A 23,754-nucleotide genomic window follows, 5' to 3' on the forward strand; every position below is an offset into this window, starting at 1 on the left:
CACCACGCTCTCATCCATCCCAAAAGGTTTGGATGCTTCCACTGAGCAGCAAATTCAACACTTCCAGTAAAATCTGACTTAATGGCAGTATATAACCATCTGCCCCAGCAGAATCAGTGCTCAGAAACATGTAATTTATTCTGCAGAGCCACATCACCTGTGTAGAGGGTGTTACACAGTCCAAGTGCACACACTTCTGCCCAGGAAATCCTTGGCACAAATATGACAGTAAAACAATATTGTATTTTCTGGGCAGAACTTTCAGTCTTGGAGACCTCAGATTAGGCAACTATCTTAACCTTGAAAACTGCAGCAAGACTTTGTGACAGAAAGAATTCACTTGCTACTGATAATTCTAAAAGCTGAATTTCTATTTCCCACTTGTGCATTTAAAATCCCCTCTATGAACACGTTCATAAAATGCCAAAGAGAATGAAAAAAATCTGAGTTTCAAGCAACACTCTGAACTGTATCTCTCTCTCTAAGTGCCCTTCTAGACTTTCAAACAGGTTCAGCTTTCCCTTCTGCCATAAAAGTGTCTGTACTTTGGCCTTGCAGTTTGTTATTAGAACATGTCATACCATGCCTTTTTGGCTTCCAAGAGAGAGGATTTCAAAAGAATTTGATTAACTTCATTTTCTCTTAAAACTCTATGTAGTAAAGTAAAAATGGATGTAGTAAAGGCAAAATTAATTAAGGTAGGCACACACCACACTGTATTGTGCTTTCTAGAAAAATATGAATAGGTTAAGATTGATTAATAATGGAAAAATGACTACACTGGAGTTCAGTATCATACTTTGCCTAACATTCTATCTCCAACAGTGTCTTTGCTTAAAAGAAATTACTAAAAATACCTGCTTAATTACTAAAAATACCTGCTTTTGTCTACTGATTCACCAGAGGGTGTTTGTCTATGTTACTTTAACACCTTAAGCAAAAAGTTGTGCAGATTTCTCAATTAAATATCAAGATAGGATGAAAGAAAGGTTGAGTCGTTCCCAAAAGTACTACAACTAGATGCATTTTCATTGCTAGGCAATGTGCCATGACTGCAATTTAAAAAAACCAAAACCCAGAGGATATGTTACACAGTGGATCACAGGGCACTGCAGGACTCCAGTGACACCCAGCCCTGCCAGCTGGGACCCACAACTAAGTCTTGATGCTGCCTGGCTGCACTTTGAGAGAGGTTAAAGGTTTCAATAACTGTAACATTTCAATTCAGCTCAGGAATTGCACTTCTCTTGCCCACTTTTAGGAATAATGATACCTAACCTAAGCAGAACTGAGTGACACAGAGGGGAATAGTATACTGCTGTAGTTCATTTTAGTCAATATTGGGATTGTTTAAATACCTGCATGTTGGAATTCCTCAGAACACACTCACTAAAATGCTCATGGGGAAAAAGAAAATCTGGCAGGTCAGAATTCTCACATTTGCTTTATAAACCCAACAAGGGAAGGCTACTCACCATTCTTTTTCCAGGTAAGGCTGGGTGGTGGGATGCCACTGGACTCACATATCAGGCTTATCAAGCTCCCTTCAACTACTGTCAGCTGAGAGGTGTCATCTGAGCCATAAATACTTGGGGAGACTGAAAAGAAAAGCCAGATAATTGCAGCACTGGAAAATAAAGCTTTCAAAATGAATGACTGCAAAGGGCTTTATTGTACTCTGTTGGCTTCAACCTTTTTGTAAGAAGCATCTGCCCTGCTTCCAGTCAAAATGTTTGTGCCTTCTCTACCTGACCAGCCTGACAAAGGCCTATAAAGTTGCTGGTATTAATTTAGAATCAAACCAAAGCAATCTGAAAAATATGCTCACATTGTTGGGACTGCTAAACCACAGCAAACATGACAACAGCTCCCTGCATGAACCTGAGCAATTAAGTGGTTTTGAACCACAGAGATCTTAGTGTCTCACATCATAATTTCTCTCTGAGCTCTGTAACCATCCCTGGAATAAGCTTAACAAATCTTACCCCAAATATTGACATTATAATTCTTTTCCATTTTCCCAGCAACATTTGTTGCTTCACAAGTGTACCGGCCAGTGTCCTGGACTTGAGCTCCTTCAATCTAGAAAGACAATGAAAACCTAGATTTCTTCTTTTTTCCATTATCATACAAGCAACTTGCAAGGAGAGGTTGTTCAATTTTCAATTTTTATTTTTACACTGGTGTCTCTAAACACTACTAACCCAGCATCACCCCTGCCAAACCAATATGCAACCATCTAGATGTCTATGACCTTGTTGCACCAGAGGGCCCAGTGCTGCCCAGTCTCTAAGAGGTACTGGGTGCCCTCACAGTGGGGATATTCCCCAGAAAGGAATGGTCCTGAGTGTCCTGTTTACCTTCAGCAAGCTTCCATCTTCAGAAATGCTAAGACCTGGCTTCTTCAGTAAGGGTCTCCCATCTTTGAGCCAGGTCAGCATGGGTGGGGGAATGGCATTGCTCTGGCAGAGTAGCTCCACATCTTGGTTCATCAGCACAGAGATGTTCTGCTCCTCTCCCATGATGTCTGGTGGAACTACAGCAACAAATAAAAAACACAGAACCTTTGGGAATTGCAGGCTTCCCTGAGCAAAGATGCTGTGTAGTCAACAGTCTTCATTTTACAAAACTGGAATAGCAGTTACTATCTGGCACACAACTGAAGTCTCCTTTACATCAGAAAAAAAGCCCTGGAATAATTTTTGTTTATTACAGAATACCTGCTACACCAGATCCGTGCTGGAGAGATATCAGCTACAGAGAAACCACGGAGATGAGCCAAGCCTACCAAAAAAAATACTTGAAATATCACTGGAAAGGAAAATCACCACTATATAAAGAATGAGAAGCACATTCCTGCTAAGAAGAACCAAACACTGATGAGTTAAAGCCTCTCAAGAAAATAATCAGCCTTAGAAACTGAAAGCACCTTAAATTGTTCCAAACAATGCTAAGATAGATACTTTAAGGAAATCTCTGAGTTTAAGAAAAATTTTGTCCAGAGATGGCCAAATACAGAAGATATTGCATTGTGAGAACCTACACAGCTGAAGTCAAGTCAATGGCTTAATGACTTAAACATCAAGTCATAATCTACAATTAATTTATTGCCTGGTTTGTGTGGTATCTGTAGCTAATGATCATAATTATTGGTAATGAGCACTATATTTAGATTTGAACTACAGTTTCAGTGATAAACTCATTATTAAACTATTATTGCCAATTTATAGGGTAGATACATGAGCTTTTGGAATGAACTTTTTTGTGTAGAAGGAAAATAATGTTCTTCTGGACATTTAAATTAAAGCCCATTATCTGTTCTTGAAAAGTGTCAATAGCCAAGAAAAACAGTTTTATCTTCCCACAGTCAGAAAAACAAAGCAACTGAGAACCAAACCCTGGAAACACAGCACATGAGCCATTTTCCATGGCAAACATGTTCTTGGCTGGAGTCGAGAAGAACCTGAAGGAAATATCTGCCTGACAAGATGAGCTTAAATGAAAAAAATCAAGCCAGAAACCTGCTTGCCATCAGTGCCTTTGGATCAGTACCCATGGCTGAACCAAACATTCTGTGTTGCCATCAGTCAGAGGAAATCCCCTGAGCCTCCCCAGGCAGCTTGGAGCCACTGACCCAACACTGCCACAGGATTTTACAGGGTGTCAGAGAGAAGCTGACTTGGAAAGGAGCAGGAGTGTGTGAGCATCCTGGGCTGCTGGTGCTCACTACACCAGGTCTCTTTCCCAAACCACAGCCAGTGAGGCAGAATTTGGGAGTTTTTGTCCTGGGAGAAGCCTGCAAACTGCAGTGTGAGAGGGCTCTTACTGGGTGCTGCCCAAGCATGAGCTCAAAGACAATTCTTGTTCATGCCCTTACCAGCATGTGTTCTTCAATCCTTAAAGCAACCCACAGAGATTCCCTTTCCTTTCTCATACCACATTCCCTGTAAACTCTTGCCATTAATGTAACATTAGATCAGCAATTCAAAGATTTACAAAATCAAAACTCTCTCAAAGTGATTTACTTCGTCAGGTTACACATTTCCAGTGGGATCTTTTTGCTTGTTTTGTACTAAGACTGATCAGTTTTCCCAAAAGAAGTTGACCAGACAAGAATCCTCACTGTTGCACATCTTTAATTCTATGGTTTTGAAATCCATTACTCCAGAAACTGCTTCTCTGCTTGCACAAAGCATTGGGGTAAAAAGAAGGGAAGCAGAGGGACTGTCTGTGAGAAATACTCTGGGCTTCACTCTGAACAAAAAGATACTGAATTTATTAAGACATGCAAGATTATAAATGTCCCAAGGTGGTACTCAGTGAAGTAGCAATACAGTTCCAAAATGTCCTGAAAATTAACATTAACAATAAACCTTTGTTTTTCTGGCACAAGAAGAACTAAGCAGAGAATCTGATTTCACAATTTGGAAATAATTTAGGAAAAAGTCTGGTCTCTGAGGATAAGAAATACAGCAACTGAAAAAAAATAATTTGTTTATCTTACTTTCTTTGTAATATTCACAAAGGCCCAGATTCTTTATGAATGTTATGGAACTGAAAATTGGAAGTTAATCCATTACTGCAGAAAGCAAATTTATTTCCAAATACTTTTCTACCAATTACTTTTCCTCTCAGCAAAATTAATTGAAATGTGTTCAAAAGGAAACAGCTTATGAAACAGAGACAGACAGTAGAGCACTTGCTTCTGAAGGAACAGGGTTTAAAATTAATCTAATTATGCTCATGGTAACTCATGTCACCCAGATTGTTCCAGCTCCTAGACTGCACGTTTCTAAACACCTCAGCTCCAGCTGCACTCCAAATTACTTTCCTCCTGTGACTTCTTGATTACCCCTTTGAGGCAAATCTTAAGAGAAACATTATTTTTCTGTGACTCGAGATGGCCCTGCAGCTGAGCTCAATCCTGCCCATCTTCTGATACAATAGTAATTTTCAACACACACAACTTCCAAACTCTCTTAATTTCCTCCAGGTAACCTGGACAGAGGTTAGAGAAAACAAAAGAGACAAAATAAATATACTCATGTCCCTTTTGTGGTTAGATATTCATACACACCTGTCCACAAACTACAATAGAGACCTTGATATTTCTGCTGTAGACATATAAAATGTTCCAGCCTAAGTTCACCTGGGGTTTGCCATGCCCCAGTCCTGACTTTCTTAGCTGCCCCTTGCAAATGCAAAAGTAGCTGTGACTCAGGTCATGAGTACACTAACCACAGGGCATTTAAAAGGAAGCCAAACTTGAAAACAAAAGGCCTGGCCAGCTGTCCATATTCACCTTAGAAAGCATCCAAACTTCCAAGTTCTCTTGCAAGATTTTCCAGACTTGTGCTTAGGAGCAAAGCAAGAGACTGGCAGAGCCAAAACAGCTCTCTCTCTCCATGGACCTACTGAAAGCAGAAGCAAAACCACAAAGATTCTTCTGTTCCAAAGAGCTCTCTCCACATCTAGTACTGTAAGAATTCTAAAACAAATGGCAGATCATTGTTCATCCTCATTTCACTGATGTAGAGTGAGCTGTCCAAGAAAACTTAAAACTTCCTGCAGCCAAAACTCCCTGGAGTTTCTCCTCAGAGTATGTCATGTTCTTTGCTATCTGCACATCACTTACAACCTCTAAGACTGCAATATGAGAAAGCATCCTAAACAAGTTATGAAAAAAATCAGGATGAAGCTCATATGAGTTACAAAAACCAGAAGGAAGGATGAATTTACATGAGTTCAGTCAAAAAAGATTTCAGAATTACTTATGCAATTAGGAAAACTCACCAAGTACAAAAGACATTTCCTGCTTCATGGAAGAGACAACACTGAAACACTGACTGGTGGGGCTCAATAAAGCTCAACACAGAGTCACTATTAGCACTAAAAAAGCCACCACCATTTAGGCAGGCATTGGCTTGAAAATGGACTGGAAACTGGAGAGCTGCATGGCCAGCTCACATTGACTCATCCTGCTTCAATAAAGACAGCTGAGTTCCAGTCCCAATAATACCTTTTGCCCACAGGATCTACATGGTTTATTACAAACACATATCTTCTCTACCATTTATAAATGAGCCTTTATGTATAAAAATTGTAAATTTACTGTTGCAACTCCAGGATACACAGAAGAACATACTTACATGCTTCAATACATATATTAACTTAGATACACACACACCTCAACACCACTTTGCTTTCCATTGTGGGTTTGAACTATTTTTATTCAAGGTTGCTAAATGTCAGAGCCACAGTGTGTTTAATTAAAGCTCCATGAACAGTTCTCATGACCAAAAAAAACCAGATTTGTCAGAAAAACTCACCATGAACTCTGAGCTCAATGTCTCTCTGGCTCTCTCCTGCAGCATTGACTGCAACACACGTGTACTTCCCTGTGTCACTGATGTGAGCACTGCTTAATGCCAAGACCCTGCCCCCAGACAGAACCTGAAAGAGAAGTGTTTGTGGCACATTCAGAACACAGGCCTCAATGTAAAACACTAGCACAGAGAAATATTAGGTCTCATTTCAAAATGAAATAATTGTTTCACCACTGCTTCCCACCACCTCCCTATTCCCTGCAATCTGTTGTTCTCTTTTGATCAAAACTTGCAAATGCAGAAGTGGAATGTCATGCAAGTCCACAGGACACTCCTGGCATTCAGGTCTTTGTGCAATCTAGACCTTCCTCCCTCTTACCAGTTTCAATTCTGTCACACCTTTTGTCTGTGCTCAGAGCTGTCCCCAGAGTGCACCAATTTCTCCTCTTTCCTTTCAGATCATAACATCAGCTTTCAACAAGGAACCATGCCCTCTCTTAACTGTCACATCAGTGGTTGGTGGTTTTTTTTTATATTATTATTTTAGGTAATGAGGTATGACATGCTCTTGAGCTCCATGGATCCCTTTAGCATATAAATATGATCTTGTTTCTTCTTGACAGTGAGTAAAAAAACTGTTGATGCAAACTCTTACTCAGCATGAAATCATTTGGAAGGACAGACCACCTTACTTCAATCTATATCTTCCACATCACACTGGAACTACTGGAGCTACACCTGCAGGAATAACCTAGAGCAAAAGGTCTTATACTTTCATTCCAAATGCTTTCATTTACTCTGTTACATTAAATTGTACTGGTCTCCTACCACAGGAGGAAAGAGCAAGATTTAAACCCAGTACCTGGAGTCCATCATTAAGGCTGGAAACAGGGCTACCATCTTTTAACCATGTTAGAATAGGTGCAGGGATGCCTCTGGCTTCACACTCCAGTTGCACTTGATTGTTAACCACCACTGTCACCATGTCACTGCTACCAGAGATTGATGGTGGAACTGAAAAAAAAAAAAAAAGGAAATAAGCTGAAACAGCTACATAAGTCTTATTCACAATTAAATTAAACAGGTCACTTACTTTGGGACATTATTTCTCTTTCTGCAAGTCACTACATTGTTGAAAAGATTTCTCATGTCACTCCTACTGAACTCTTATCACTTGTTTGCTCTGTGCAAACTCCACTCATTCCTTGTACAAGCACTCAGATAATTTCAATGAAACTACTGTGTGAGCAAGGTAGAGAGGGCTGGGCTCACAGCACAGTTGTGAAACCCAGGAACCACAACATAAAAGCAGAAAATATTCCCTCAAACTTTTATTATGTTCTACTTAGATCCAGAGCAAGGCATTAAGAGTGGTGGGGATTAAAGGAAGAAGTTTAAAATAAATAGATACACAGAGCCATAAATGGGTCGTGCAAAGCACATGTGAACATTTACCAGATTCAGCTGTATCACATCTGTCTGCCTGATGATAAAGAACATTTTAATGGAACATCTCAAAACACTTACTATAAGTATACAGTCTAGTAAATTTTGTAGAGCTTTGTTTTGTGGGTTCATGGATGGATGTTTGAGCTTCCTTCATTGCAATCAGCTCTGGCTTCAGCTCCATGTTCTCTGTTACAGGAGGGGAACTAATTCTATGTGTTTCAGACAGAAAGTATTATTTCCCTAAAAAACTCTGGAGGTATCTGCTGAAATTCTGCAACCCATGAAGAGACACATATATCCTTAGAAATTATTTTTCATTTTTACCAGAATAATGACCTTGTCCCTAAATATATGCTGGGAATTAATGACCAGGTGGGGCTAATTCCTTTTGACCATGTCTTGAGCCATCATTTTCTCACATGATGATCATTAATTTCATTATTATGCATTGCCCAACTCATTATGTGTTAATTAACATTAATAGGAACTACATACTCAGCATCCATCTCAGCTGGGGACACTGCAACAAATCTAGACCCTGGAAGACTCCCACAGAAGACCATCTACATGCATACACATGTACCAAAGATGAGAATTTTAATTACACCTCATCCAAAAGCCACTGAAATCAATGGAAAGCTCCAGTCTGACTTTTGATCAAGTGTCTCCTGTCTACAAACACCCACACTTCCACTTCATCTTATAATCTTAAAGCTTTTGGATTATGAAAGAACATTTTCTCTTTCTTTATCTACTGTGAGCCTTAAAGTCCTGCAGAGCAAAACCCACCAACTGCAAGACCTTCAAGCTTGCTGGATTGAAAACCTTGATACACCTCCCACAAATCATAGAATCACAGAATTGGCTGGGTTGGAAGGGACCTCAGAAATCATCAAGTCCAACCCTTGATCCACTCCCGCTGCAGTTCCCAGCCCATGGCACTCAGTGCCACATCCAGGCTCTTTGGAAAGATCTCCAGACACGGAGAATCCACTACTTCCCTGGGCAGCCCATTCCAATGCCTGATCACCCTCTCCAGAAAGAAATTCTTTCTCATCTCCAACCTAAACCTCCCCTGGCACAACTTGAGACCCTGCCCTCTTGTCTTGCTGAGAGTTGCCTGGGAAAAGAGCCCAACCCCCCCCTGGCTCCAACCTCCTTTCAGGGAGTTGGAGAGAGTGATGAGGTCTCCCCTGAGCCTCCTCTTCTCCAGCCTCAACACCCCCAGCTCCCTCAGCCTCTCCTCATAGGATCTGTGCTCGAGTCCCTTCACCAGCCCAGTTGCTTCCTTTGGACCTGCTCCAGCACCTCAATCTCCTTCCTGAGCTGAGGGGCCCAGAACTGGACACAGGACTCAAGCTGTGGCCTCACCAGGGCTGAGCACAGGGGCAGAATCCCTTCCCTGGACCTGCTGGCCACGCTGTTCCTGAGCCAGCCCAGGATGCCATTGGCCTTCTTGGCCACCTGGGCAATCTGGGCAAATCTGGTGTCTCTGCTCATTCCTTCTAAAACTGGCTTCCCCTACCACGTTTTCCTAATTCAAAACACATTTTTTAGTGTCACTGAAAAACAGAGGAGTGACTGTTCTGTGCCAGTCCAATGGCATTTCAAGCAATGGTATATCTGCTAAGAAAACCTGGGAAGAGCAGAAGTGAGGAACCCAGGTGGAGTTTTGGCACTTACCATGAACCTGAAGACTGTAAGATAACTCAGCCATGCCTGCTGTGTTGACAGCCACACATTTGTACACACCAGTGTCAGAGACCTGAGCCCCCTCAATCTGCAGAACCTGCCCTCTCTGCAGGAAAGTGGCACTGGCAGCAGTGGCAAGAGGACTGTTGTCTTTGTACCAGGTGATAGCTGCAAAATAAAAGGGAAAAGCTACCAAAAATACCCCCACTACAAAGGGAACAAATACTCCCCAGCCTAAGATTTCTAACACAGAACACCAACGTTTACAAACTCGTGTCAATCATAAGTAAAAAGTCACTAGAATCATAGAATCATTAAGGTTGGAAAAGACCTTCAAGATCAAGTCCAACCTTAATCCAAATAACTACAACCACTACACCTAAAGCATCATATTTAAAGGCTTCTTGAAGACCTCCAGGGATGGCAACTCCACCACCTCCCTGGGCAGCCCTTTCCAATGTCTCACCACCCTCTGGTGATGAGGAATGACAAACTCTGTAATATTTGTGCAAAATTCAGACAGCTTGACACTACCATGTTCTGAAGTAAGAAGTTATCACACTAAGAACACTTACAGAGGGTTTACTCATCCCAAGGCCAACAGCAACTGGTTAAAATTATGCAATAATATGATTTATATGGGGTTTTTTTCACCTTTCACCCTAAAATATGGCTACACTAAATTGAGCCACCTGAAAAAGTTTGCAGAATAAACATACAAGCAACAAAATCAAAATTCAACTGGCAGCCTGAAAACTGCAAATAAAGCCCAGAAAAACAGTATTATTACAAAGAAAGTTTTATAGGAACTTGATAACCAACGAAATCTGAGGACTTGTTTGTATCTCAGCCAAAAGATGGGAGCCCTCCACCAGGAGAATGTGTAACTAATGCTTTACTTGCATCACTTTGTTATTCAGTCAGATGAAAATCAGATGAAAATCATTTTCCATAGCTCACAAGTTTTCTGTGGCAGACACACAATCAAGAAGTCATCTGGCCTGACTGATGAACAAGGCTGAAGGTAAAGCTGCTTTTTCACTCTGATGCTGCTATTGCTTCTCTTAACTAATGTCAAGTATCTTGACAGCACTATGTAGCATCACATCACACACTGAAAAGGTGAACAAATTAGTTCTATTATATAAATCATATGAATTTCATAACCTCAATTTTGTCCAAAAATAGTTAAAAACTTGATGAGAAATCAGAGTAGTGCAAAATGGATATAAATCCTTGTTTTCATAAGGAAAAAAGAGGGAAATAAATGTCTGTATATCTCAACAACAACCAAAAAAGATTAACTGTTAAAAATGACCTAATAAAAAAATCCCAGACAAGAAACAACTAAAATCCAGATTGCTTTAGATTTTTTTCATTAGAGAAGCAATTCAAAAGATCCACCAGTCTACACAGGAGCCAAACCCCTTCAGCTCTCACTTGGGTAAATGCCTGTGAGTTCTATGGGAAACTTGTCTTAAAAAACCCTTTTAATTCCACAAAATGGGAGGAAAATAAAACACAGATATACACTGCCTTTCAAGGCTTAGAATATAAGGAGAACACAGAAAATCAAAAGTGTAATTTACAATCAGGGCAAGCTCCAGAAAGCACTGGGCACAAACAGAAACCTACTCATTCTCCCAGGCAAAGGGCCCAGACCAAACAAGGAGCCTCATATTTATTTCAATTTATATTTATTTCATTTTTATTTATATGAAGTCCCAGCCATGAGCATATATAACAGGAACACTCAACACACAAGCCAGTGTTTTAAGCCTGCTCTACATGATAAAATATTGAGTTGACAGGGGAAAAGAGCAGATGATTTAGAGTAATTTTCTTTGGAAAAGACCTTTAAGATCATCCACAGTCCAACAGTTAACCCAGCACAGCCAAGGCCACCACTACAGCACATCCCTCCTTTAGCACCACATCTCCATGTCTAGAACTCCAACATTATTCCTGTCTATTGTTGCCTGTGCAAGGTTTTCCTTTTGGTTTCCATTCATTTAATTAAAAATAGTGGAAATTAATTTCTCAACACTTATTCTGTGTCACTTGACACATTGACATTTCTCAGTATTTTATATATATTCATTATTTTCAAAAGAAACATAAAAATGAAAACCTTTTCTCACACCTGCTTCATGTGCTCAAAGTCCACCTGCATACCTGGTGGAGGGTTCCCAGATGCTTTGCATTCAAGATGAATCAGATTATTCACCACCACTGTTTCATTTAACATCTTCCCTGAATCTTCCAGAGTGGGTGGTTCTGAGAAAAGACAAAGGCATCAGGTTTTGATTAGTTCAGTCACCCAGCTAGCAAAACATCCAATCACAAAGTCATCTGTTGCACAAACTTCAACTATGATAATGGATGACCAAGAAATTTCTCAAGAACATTTTTCTTTGAGATGAGAATACTCTGATTGTGTAACCTCATGAGTGTTAATAGCAATAAAATATTATTTTTTCAGGAAAAATAGCACTTGAAATGGACTGGCAGGAAACTGTGCACAACCCAGAACAGTAATTTTTCTAATGTGGCAAGCTCATCTCATTTGATCTGGTAACATTAAACTGAATGTTGTACATGGCTTTATCAATCTGCAAACTGAAGAAACCACCATCTAATAACACTTGGACACAAAGACTGAGAATGAAAGAGGTATTTGTACAGGACTGACATTATGGTGCAATTATCACAGTGTAAGATGAGTGTGGTTTCTGTTCCTGGGTCTCATCCAATTTGCAACCTCTCTATTTCAGTCTAAACAGTTTCCAGTTACTGGAAATTTGGTTTGACAATGGCAGTCACCACAAGCATTTTGCCACAGACCCTTATTTCACCTCCTGTAACCTCTGACACCTAGGTCACATCAGGAATCCACAGTACTCTGTGACCACTTCTGAGGCAAATATTTGTAAATCACACTGAGAGTATTTATAAAATTCCCATGCAAACAACATCTCCAAGTTTTCCTGATTCCTTTTACACTATTTTTAGCTGCACTACAGAATTCCTTATAATCAGCCTGAAAAATACCTCATAAGAGAATGTTTATTTCTCAGAAAAATCACTCCTGTAGCAATTCCCCATTGCAAGGTTCTAGGAATCCCCAGAAGACTTTGATCATGTCAGAAATGCCAAGAGTGGTGCATCACATCTGGATTCAGAAACACAGAGTACTCTTCTGAGCAGTGGGTGAGTGCCAGTGTCTTTGGTTTCTTGGGATAGCTCTGATCAGAAGAGTTAACTGGGAAGACTTTCATTTCTGCAGCCTTTGGTACCACACAAGAAAAGTTAAATCCCAGGACTGCTGGCTTCTGCCCTAACTTCTCATTAAAGGAGTGGGATAAAGAAAGAAAACTGAAAGAAGGATGTGCAGAGACAACAAAGAGAATTTGTCAGTTTTAAAGAGAAAGGGATACAGATGCAAAGAGCTGCCTTAAACCAACCATGTTTAGCTTCTAATGAGAGGCAAAACCAGCATTAGACAGAGGCAGAAACATCATTACCATGCACATGAAGACGAATGTGGTGTTGGGCTTCTCCTGCAGCATTTGTTGCCACACAAGTGTACCTGCCAGCATCTTCCAGCAGGGCCTTGGCAACTTGGAGAACACGTCCTGAAGACTCCAGCTGTAGCAACACAGAGAGCAGGGAACCACTTTACATGATGATTCCAGGCAGAGTCACTGAGCATTAACAGCAAAGCAGACATTTCAGTCTAATCTTTCCTCTGACCCAGGGCTAACACTCCTGCAAGAGGTGTCTTGGTAGTTCATGAAGTCCTGTGTTACCTGGACATGGGGATTAGCAGCTCTACAGCTATATGGAGACAAGAGGGGCAGGCAAGCAAGTGAAAAGAAGGCTGCAGGCAGAGAGAGCTGCCACTGGTGAGATGCCAGAAACTGCTCCAGCCTAAAGGAAATCCAAGTCTTTCCAAGCACTCAAATCCCTGCAGCATGCAAGCACTGGGAAGGGCTGTTCATTGGAAGTCAGAATCTCACCACGAGAGGGGAATGTATAGGCAGGTGCTGTCATGGCAGTGCTTATAGAAAAACTCATTGAATCCCCACCTCCCAGTGACAAGTGAGTAAAGCCACCTTGCAACTGGCAGATAACCACACCTTGAAGGTTAAAATACAATTGACAGGAGCCAGATGCTGAATTTACAGTCCTACACTCTTCTGAAATTGAGTTGTCTAATGAGATCTGTTCTACTAAACACTGCTATGCAATCTGAGATACCATCCTATTCAGGTAAAAAGTCCATAGGTCTCCAGGATGGAACTTTAGCATTAAGGAGGCAAAAGAAGCACTAACATATATAATTTATTGTAGCTCTCATTACAGTTAAAGTCCATAAAAGAGTAGTGCTTACTCTTATATTTCCTCTGGCGGTGTTTACTGGTTGACCATCTTTTAACCAAGTTATGGAAGGGCTGGGAATACCATTGGCTATGCACTGCAGTGTCACAGGCTTGTAGATCACCACAGCTCTCTCAGAAGTCAAAGCTGATTTGATGGTTGGAGGAACTGGAATAAGCACCAGTACCAAAAATGAAGTATTATTTGCACATATACATTTAAAAACATAGCAGCAACATCCCCCAAGTAAGAGCAGCTCTACTTCTATTTCCACTACTCTCATCTCCAGTTTTTCAACAAATAGACATTTACAGAAAATTTCAGCACCCTCTTGCCAGCAATTTAAAACAAAGACAGTCTGCTGCTCCCCCCCCTTGAGTAACCTACCATGCACAGTGACATCAAACTCCCTTTCATGTTCTCCTGCCTGATTTGCAGCCACACATTTATAGTGGCCACTGTCTGACACTTGAGCTCGAGAGATGAGAAGTTTCTGTCCATTTAATAAGATCTTACGTCCAGCTCCCTGGTCAACTGCTTGACCATCTTTCAACCACCTACCAAAAATAAAGTACAATTTCAGATCTCTATGCAAGCAGAATCAAAAACACTCCTAAAATATGCACGACTCCACTAAGTGGCATTTCTAGGAAGGTTTGGAGGCATCAGGTTGTATTCTGCTTTCCTGAGTGCCATGGACTGAAATGGTTCATCAGGAGAAGGGAGTACAGGGGAATAGGCACTAAAAAAGTCAGAAGGGCTGACAGCTGGGAAGCAGTAGTGAAAGCAGAAGCTCCAACACAAAAGCAGTCACTGGTGGCAGATGAAAAATGTGCAGACTAGCAAGGGGAAGAGAGTTTTGTCAGCTCTTGTTATCCATCCTATTTTCCAGAACATGTGTACTGCCACAAAATACCAAACTACTTTAAAACCAAGTCCTGATCCTACCATGTGTATGTCTGGAGAGGAGCTAGGCATTTCTCCTCCACACATTAATCATCACTTAAGCACTAAATCAACAATAAAGCTCCTTAACCAGAAGATTTTTTTTTACTACTGTCATACCAATCCCCTTACGTGATAGTGGGTGAGGGCATCCCTGATGCTGAACAATCCAACTCAATAGGACTGTGGAGAATCACAATGTAGTCCAAGAGCTCACCTCCACCTTCCACAAATGGTGGGACTGTAAGAGACAAAAATCCATCAACAGAAACATTTAAGCACCAAGAATGCCACAAAAATATCAAACAGTAATGTTAAAAAAAAACCTAAAACAATCTTGATTACTTTGGAACACATACAGATTTGCAGCTCATCACTATAGAGAAAAATCTACCCAATGCTATTTTGTAGCTTTAAACTACTTTTTTCATTATTTTTTTATTGCTTCTTGGGTTTTTTTTTTCTCCAGATTCTATGAGGGGGACTTTAAGCATCTCTCTGTCCAAATAAAGTGAAAACAAAAGTGCAGAGGACCCTCTTCCAGGTCTTCCTCACCCTGACTCTTGCAGTGGGTGGGCTGGGGAGGAAGCACTTCCACACAGCTCCTATCAGCAAGACCAGTGAGCTATACCTGGAGCAGTGGGATAAATGCTCTATATCCATGAGTATGCAGTGACCTTCAAGAGGGCAGCTCAAAGCCTAAAAATCAAGCCTTTAAAGTTCTTAAATAAACCTTTCCATGCCAAGAGAAAGTGATTAAAGTTTGCATCATTAATTTACCTAGTGACATCCACAGAAGGAACTGCTGAGACTCAGACTGTGATAAAGGATTCAATCAAAAAGAAGAAAAAAAAAATCTTCATTAAAATTGCAGAATTTGCACAACACAGTTCAAATTCAAAAAAAGGTGCTTGTCCCTCAGGGAGACATGTCCCTCAGTGAGATTTTTAAATGGATTCTTCTCATATCTATGGTTTTCTTCTAGAAAGGCAACGTAGAAGAAATTTAAAGGTTCCTGAGAATAATACCACATGCACAAAAACTCATCAGGAAAGTGTTTACAAGCTGTCTCATAACCCTGGGCAGAAAATGTGCCCAAGTTTCATTAAGTGTGCACCCTAAGTGTTTTATATAACAATAAAGGCAAAAATAAAAACATGCTTTATTAGGGTGATGGAAATGAGACAAATCAACAGTTCTGTTGCTCACACACCTAAGATTTCAACTTCATATTTGATTTCTTGCTCTCCAGCTATGCTTGTAGCCACACACAAATACTGGCCCTGGTCAGCCTCAACAGCATTCAGAATCTCCAGCTTCTTTCCACCAGACAGAATATGGAGGCTGTCACTTGCTTTCACAGGCACACCATCTTTTAACCAGGTAAGGAGAGGTGGAGGATTGCCAGCAGCTTTACATTCCAGTGTCAGTGAATTTCCAGCAACAACCTGCCTCTTCTGGGCTGTGTCACCATTGCCCTCAATTACTGGAGGAACTATAGAAAGGAAAAAAAAATACATTGCAGGCAATTAATTCTGTAGCCAGATAATGTATTAAGAGCAAATGGGTTAGTTCCTCCTCCCCATTCTCTTTGGCTCTACATGCCATGATGTCATGCAGAGTTTAATGTGAGAATTTGCTGCTGGGGGAAGCCAAAACCATGGGGAAACAGAGAAGTCAAATCCTGTAGTTCAGCAGTGCAGTGACCATCAACTGCAACCTGCTGACCTTACAGGGCAGAAATGTTTCCAGACCCAACTCCCAGCAACGTGGCACCCAACCAAGGTCAATAAACTTGTCCTTACCATAGACATCCACGTAGTAATGTTTTTCAGCAGCTCCAGCAGCACTGCTCACACGACAAGTGTACTTTGCAGAATCTGAGACCTGGGCCTGAGGGATCTTCAGGAATTGACCTCTGTCCACATAGAGAGCTTGGGGGCTGGAAATAATGGGGTGTCCATCCTTGAGCCATGTAATGGTAGGAGCAGGGATTCCCTTGGTTTCACACTCCAGATTTATAAGATTGTTAAGAAGTGTGGACACCTCTGTGGTAATATTCCCTCCTTTGATACTAGGGGGGACTATTCCAAAAGACAAAACAACAGTATTAAAGCCTTGGTATACAAACCTGTGTAAATTCAAGTAAATTAAACATTAGAAAGCTGTAAGAATACAAGATATTAGCTTAATCACACTTCAAACCCCTTCAGGTTTTGGTTTGCTTTTTGTTTTGGTTTTTTTTTCCCCATAAGAATTCTACATTGCCTGTACAATTCTTGGGGCACACCATGAGTTGAGAGCATGAAAAGAACACAATATAAATGCAAGCTAACATTAAACAGCCACCACAGAGTCAAGACATAAAAGTGCCACAGCAAAGTGCACTGCAATTCATTGCTCCCTCCCTAGAGGCACCTGGGAATATTTTACTCCCTTGGATCCAACACATGCTAAGTGAGGACAGCTTGGACTCCACGAGTCCTGCAATCTGTACCTTGAGAGTTGCATCCTCCCAGTGATGAGCTCTTTAAAATACCAAGTAAGTCCAAGAGCCTCTCTGTTTGGAGTGAGAACTGCTCAGAACTCAAAACTTCTGAAGATGAAGTCACACACTTTGAGACTAAATACAAGCTTAACAGTCTAGCTTCATGCTCCTATTTTTGAAACTCCTGGCCCATAGTCATTTCCCCTGCTTGCTAGGCAGCAGGGCTCAGATTTTTTCTAGCAAACAAGCTCTCATGTAACTCAGCCAATATAAAGAGTTCATAAATCTCTGTAGAAGCAATAAAAACAGCACAATTGGCAACAACTAGATTTATGACTGCTGAAAGCACCAGACACATCTGGCAGACATATTAACTCCTCTGCTGCCAAACATGCTCAGTGTATCCCAGACTTCCCCTGACTCCCATGGTATTTAATTAAAATGACTCCAGAAACATTAAGCAAAGTGTCAGTCAACAGATCTGCCCCTATGAGATAGGTCTTGCAGATCACCAAGCCATGATGAAATATTTTCATTATTAGTGTAATAATTGCAGAAATCCTTGAAATATGCTGAAATGCACCCAGCTTAAAGGTGAATGCACATTTATCAGTAAATGCTTTTCATCCACAAAGATGAGAAATGCTTTTAACATGCTGCTTTGGGAAAGCCTGAAAGCCAAAAGTAGATCTAAACAACTATGAATCTTTCCTCTCCTTTTCTACCAATTGATAATATTCTAATCTACCTTAAACTTCTCTCACTCATCACAGAAACTCTCTGTTCTCTATCTGTTGCTCAAACTCCACTGCTTCCAAAAATACAAAAGGTGTACTCACTGCACTATGAACTTCACAATAATAATAATAATAATAATGCAAATATCATTATCTCATGCTAATGCTTTTTGTCTTGCTATAAATGCTCTCACTTGCTATAAATGACCTCAGTTTACACCAATTTAAGCAGGATGACATACCACTCTACCTGAAGATCATCTATAACATTATTTTTCAAAGATTATTTAGGACTGATTCTTACTGGTTTTACACTTTGACTTTATACTTTTGCACTAACTGCATTTCCTTTTCCTTTTTGAATTTCTGAATTCACTCCTAGCACCAAGTTAAAGAAAACAAGAGCAAGAGTGTATAAAACAAAAATCTTAAAATTAATTTTATTCACCCTCAGACAGATGATGTTGAAGCAATAATGAAATGAATTAATAACAAAATTTGAGAAGACCCTTCAAGATTTTTGGCTTTCACCAACTAGAAACTAAGAAAAGACATAAAATCCAGTTAAAAGGCCAAGCTTGCTAAGACTATATCCATACTTTACTTTCAAGATTACTGTATGAACAGACAAGTACTAAATCATGATTAGACACAAATCTTGCAGAGTCCAAGCCTTAATTTGTATTTGACTGAGTCTCTCCATTCAGAGCAGAAATCTTGTGACTAAAATCAAAGGATCTTCTAGGATCAGGCATTCTACAGACTTACCATGGATGTTCAGCTTGATCTCCTTCACCTGTTTGCCAGCAGGGTTGGTGGCACTGCACTGGTAACGACCTTTGTCAACCCTTCGAGCACTCTTGATGTGGAGAACTTGACCTCTGTCCAGAAGCTCAACATTTGGATCACCCAAAAACAAGGGCCTGGAAGAGAGGTTATTTGATTCACAGAACTCTGACATCATCCTTTCAACATGAAATTCAACTGAGAGTAGCAAGAAGAGGTTCTTTAATGGTAGAAAATGTGCTGATAAAGAGCATTCATTAGCCCTTACCTGAAGAATTACCATAAAGTCACAAAGTATGGAAATGAACTATTCCTTGTTTTTAGAAAAACACAGAAGTACTTTCTTCAGGTTTTCCAGATGTGTTTCAAATAATCCAGATATGTTTAAAATAATCCAGGTAATATAAACTGAAAGAAACTGTTCCTTTTATCTTGGTTTAACCGTTGTCTGTTTTCCAATATTCTCTGGAATATTCTGTTTTTTGCATATTCTCTATGTTTTTTGCAAGTGGCAGTGAGACAGCAGAGTTCCCAGAGCAAAGCAGGATGCTAACTCCTGATTAAAGTCCTTCCCACCTCACAGCACTGCAGATTATACCCAGTGACAATAACACTGCATAGTTACAAGCAGAGCTTGCTGGTGCAGTGAGGGAGGAATAACCTCCACAGACATGAAAAAAGCTCCAATATACTTACTTGCCATCTTTGAACCAGTGAATATCAGGAAAAGGGAAGCCTTTGGCTCTACATTCCAGGCTGATTTCCTGGTTGAGGATGACAGCAATTTCCCTGGGGGTTCCAGCACCTGCTATACTTGGTGGAACTGTAAAAAGACAAACATTAAGGAAGAACTGGTATTTACCTAGGAAGGTTTGCTGGGAAGCTGGGAGAAACACAGTAGTGGATCATATTTCGAAATAACTTCAGTTTTCACTGCACACTGAGTCCTGCTAAGTCACAACGTTTTTACTGTGATAACCACTTCCACCCTTGAGCTGGTGAACTGTACATAAAACAACTCCTGCATTAGACTGCTGTGCACCCAAAATATGTAACCAAGTACCAAAGACCAAAATCCAGTAATGAAAAGCAGCATTTTGTCTGTTCCTGGCAAATTTTAAGTATTCAAAAGCCACCATGATAAGTGCTTTGGCAGCCAATATTTAATAGGCACTGAGAGGAAGTAATATAATGAGTTGAATCTACTGGCTTAAATATCAACTGTTTTAAGAGAAGAACACAAAACCAAAAACCCAACCAAAAAAACCCTAAGGAACAAACAAAAAAAGCCAAGAAAACCCACAAAACAAAACCCCAAACAAGCAAACAACCCCCTCAAAAAAAAACACCCCAACAAAACAACCCCATGGAACTAACCTAGTACATCTAGGTTAAACAGTTTCTCAGAACTTCCTGCTACATTGATGGCTTTGCATGAATATTGTCCAGCATCATCAGTAGTAGCTTTAAGGAGCTTCAGTATCTTCCCATTGTGCAAAATCTGGAGAGTACTGCTTTCCACAACCTTAAAAGAACCCAAGACATTAGCCTTATGTGATCCAAGTTACATCAGCCAAGTATCACAGCTGGATTTTTGTAAGAAAATGGTAGTTTTAGTCTAAGGATAATGTTTCCTCTCTCAGTTACAGCACTGATCTCCTCACCTTCTGCAATCTATTCAGTATGACTTGTAGCTGAAAATACATGAGTAGGGAAACCAAATAAATATTTTGCCCATCAGGAATGGTCAGGCCCAAAGGTGCAAGAAGAGGTCTTTCCTCAGCTTAAACCATCACTTAACAGCTACAAATAAAAGCATAGGACTCAAGGATAATCCTGGAGGACTCAAATCACTTCCAAAAGTTCTTATTTCTCCATCCAAAAGACTCAAGAAAACACCATTACTCGTCCTCTCTGCAAGGACTTTGGCATCTACAGTTCTGGAAGACTGCTAAGACTAATTCCTAGGGGAACCTTGAAAATCAAGACTTTTCTCTTGACTTACTGAGCAGCTGAATTAATGGATTAGCCATGTTTAGCTGGCTTTTCTGTGTGGGTGTTATCAGTGGAGTTTAAATATACACAGAGGCATGTACATGTATTTGCTTTAAATGAGCATTCATACAAGCACTCAAAAGCCAACACAAAGCTGATTGATGGTGGCTCTGTTACTTCAATTAACTTAATCATACATACCTGGATATCTTCTTTATACCAGGAGATGACTGGTAAGGGGTTACCAGATACCTCACAGAAGAGGATTACAGGGTGATGAACAACTACAGATGTATTAGTCACCTTTTCTTGATCTCTAATTTCAGGAGGAACTACAAGAAATTCAAAGTCATATATTAAATCTTCTAATTCCAATGTTTTTTCACTTCCTTCCCACCATTCATCCCACTATGAATGCAAAGCCAACAGCCTTTATGTGGGGGATTAGAAAGTTCAGTCCCCACTGATGAGGCCTGCTGGCACAAGATGGAATTCCTGCTTTTCTCAGAATAAAGATAAGAATAAAATATTGCTCAGGCATCAGAACTAACCATTGTGGGAAATGAACAGGGCTGGAATAATAGTTCTTTGTAAGAAGCAAAATTCTCACAATATATCTCAAGGCCACCTGTAGCATTTCTATATCCTGATCAGGATTAAGTAAGAAAAAGGAGCAAGAGTTCTCCTATTCTGTATTAATTCTGATAATTGACTTTTCTTATGTTTATATTTATACTTGAAATGCAGATCTATAACCCAAGCTTTAATTTTTGCAGTAAAAATACTTAATTAGTCATTTGCATTGAAGTTTTCAAGTATAACTTGTGAGACACAACTAGCTCTGTGAGCAAAACAAAGATGGCTTGGGCATAAAGTCATGGAGAACAGAAAAAAATAGATAAACAGAGTATCAGAATACCAGAAATACAAGTACTTAAGATTAGATTTTGTAATTTAAATGCAGATGTGGGGCATGCAATTTCCAACAATCAAAAAGAGGATGTTCTCCACAAACAGTTCCTCAGTAGCTGTATTATTTACCATTAACTTTCAGGTTGTACTTTCTTTCTGTGCTTCCAGCTTCATTGGTTGCCACACAGATATACTCTCCATTATCAGAAGGTGTAACAGCAGCTATGATCAGCAGTGTCCCATCCTCCAGAACTGAAATCCCTGGTTCACTCCCTGTCAGCTCTCTTCCATTATGTAGCCATTTGATATCAGGCTTTGGAACACCTAACAAGAAAAGGGTGAAACATGAAGTGCTTTGCTCAGCTCAAAATAGGAAAGATTTAAATAATCCCCACTGCTTGCTGGAAGTCTTAATGGCAAAGCCAGTGCACAGAGAGAGCATGAGCTTTAAATTTAAGAGGAAATCTATTTAAGAGGAAATCTTTCTGTTACAGTTTCTATTTCTCTTAGTACTGAACAGTATAATATCCTTGCTGGCTGGCAATGACTTTTCACAAAACTTCTGTACATGGTAGCTGTTTAAGTCACTGTTTGTTGATTTTTTCCAGATTTTTGTCATTGTTTGAACAGGAGGAACTGGAAAAGGAGGGCTTTTGGACTCTCAGAGAGGCAGAATGCAAAGGGAGGGATCTATTCCCTCCCATTTCCTGCCATACTCTATAAAAGACGACAAAGTCAGCAGCTCCTTCCTCTTTCCTTCTCACTCCCTGCTGGCTGTGCTGCTGTTTGCTGCAGCCAGCTCACCACATGCTATCTATCAGGTTGGGTGTATATGTATTTGTATGTATTTGTTTTCTTTGTCCTTTATGTTATTGCCTTTCCCTTGTGCTTCAGTTTCCTTGTTTTCAGTTTCCAGCTTGGAGTCTCTGGTCTTTATTCCCCTTTTATCTTCCCTTTGTGAGGTGAGGGGGAACAGAGGTTTGTGGTTCACCCAATCTACTAAACTGTGACAAGTATGTGTGGAATATACTCTACAGATTGGACATTTTTACCATAATAAGGAATACACAAAATCTAACTCATTTTAAATGGTCAACAGACAGATAATTCTATCACTAAAGGTGGCAAAAATGACACCAACCTTTTGCTGGGCAGGGGAATGCAACCCGCTGATTTGCCACTCTCTCCTGAAAGGGACTGTTGTATGGAGGGTCCAGGTCCTTGATAGTAGGAGACACTGCAACAAAATCAGACAGAAAAAAGAAAAATCAATACAGTTTGGCAGTACCTAATGCTTTTAAGTGTCTCTCACCCACAACAGGTCTGATTCCAATAACCACTTCACGTTGACTAAGGGTACTATGCAACAAGTCTTGATTCCAAGGGGAATATAAGGAAGTAAGAAGTACAAAGGAGCTTCCAAGTGTTACTGAAATTGCTGCTTCTCTAAAATCAGCTACATTTCTTTTGAAGGCAGGTGGTGCTTATGCAAAATCTGGAAAACACTCTTGGTACTGGTTTTTCTCATACCACTCGTATGTTTTATGTCTACCCTTTGTTTTTGCATCTCACTATATAAAGAATATTATTTATAATTCAGTAAAGTAATTGCCAGTTCTGGCTTATGTAACAAGTGGTTCTCAGCACCTCAAACCCAAAGGGATAGGAATGCTGCCTTAGACAATTACAAAGAAGAGATAATTCCTGCTTAGCTTTAGTCAGTCATCCTACACTGATGTATGGCAACCCATCAGTTGAGGTATTATACTTTCTATTTAAATTGGCATGCTGACCAGTGTTGCCCCATCACCATTTCAACAGTGTACTGAGTGAAGAGCTCAAGTGTAGCTCCTGCAAAATCCAATTATATTGAAAGCTGCAGCACAAGACTCTGAACTTCAGAGAGAGTCTCTGAAGATGAGACTTCTGGACACATTAAGATAATATTTGAAAGAGGTTATGAATTACCTACTAGAAAACCAGCTTGTAATTAGCTTGAAGATTTTGTTAAAAAATAAGTAATGTGTTTTAAGTTTTTTTCTTA

At 40.1% G+C, this 23,754-nt stretch overlaps 1 protein-coding gene across 1 annotated transcript in view; it reads right to left on the reverse strand.

Moving 5' to 3' along the window:
- The window catches only part of HMCN1 (hemicentin 1), a 137,392-nt gene that overhangs the window by 62,802 nt on the left and 50,836 nt on the right, over nucleotides 1-23,754 (reverse strand). The window contains exons 25-43 of the mRNA XM_030455549.1: nucleotides 22,852-22,947; nucleotides 21,840-22,034; nucleotides 21,000-21,130; nucleotides 20,181-20,328; nucleotides 19,500-19,626; nucleotides 18,786-18,940; nucleotides 16,598-16,876; nucleotides 16,006-16,287; nucleotides 14,925-15,033; nucleotides 14,235-14,404; nucleotides 13,861-14,015; nucleotides 12,992-13,115; nucleotides 11,643-11,744; nucleotides 9,459-9,635; nucleotides 7,189-7,340; nucleotides 6,330-6,453; nucleotides 2,361-2,536; nucleotides 1,986-2,082; nucleotides 1,476-1,598 (exon numbers count right to left, since the gene is read on the reverse strand). Of these exons, the coding sequence (XP_030311409.1) occupies nucleotides 1,476-1,598; nucleotides 1,986-2,082; nucleotides 2,361-2,536; nucleotides 6,330-6,453; nucleotides 7,189-7,340; nucleotides 9,459-9,635; nucleotides 11,643-11,744; nucleotides 12,992-13,115; nucleotides 13,861-14,015; nucleotides 14,235-14,404; nucleotides 14,925-15,033; nucleotides 16,006-16,287; nucleotides 16,598-16,876; nucleotides 18,786-18,940; nucleotides 19,500-19,626; nucleotides 20,181-20,328; nucleotides 21,000-21,130; nucleotides 21,840-22,034; nucleotides 22,852-22,947 (2,922 nt within the window). The remainder of the gene's footprint in view (nucleotides 1-1,475; nucleotides 1,599-1,985; nucleotides 2,083-2,360; nucleotides 2,537-6,329; nucleotides 6,454-7,188; nucleotides 7,341-9,458; nucleotides 9,636-11,642; nucleotides 11,745-12,991; nucleotides 13,116-13,860; nucleotides 14,016-14,234; nucleotides 14,405-14,924; nucleotides 15,034-16,005; nucleotides 16,288-16,597; nucleotides 16,877-18,785; nucleotides 18,941-19,499; nucleotides 19,627-20,180; nucleotides 20,329-20,999; nucleotides 21,131-21,839; nucleotides 22,035-22,851; nucleotides 22,948-23,754) is intronic.

Source organism: Calypte anna, chromosome 8 (genome assembly GCF_003957555.1).
Source record: "Calypte anna isolate BGI_N300 chromosome 8, bCalAnn1_v1.p, whole genome shotgun sequence".
Classification (NCBI taxonomy): Eukaryota; Metazoa; Chordata; class Aves; order Apodiformes; family Trochilidae; genus Calypte; species Calypte anna.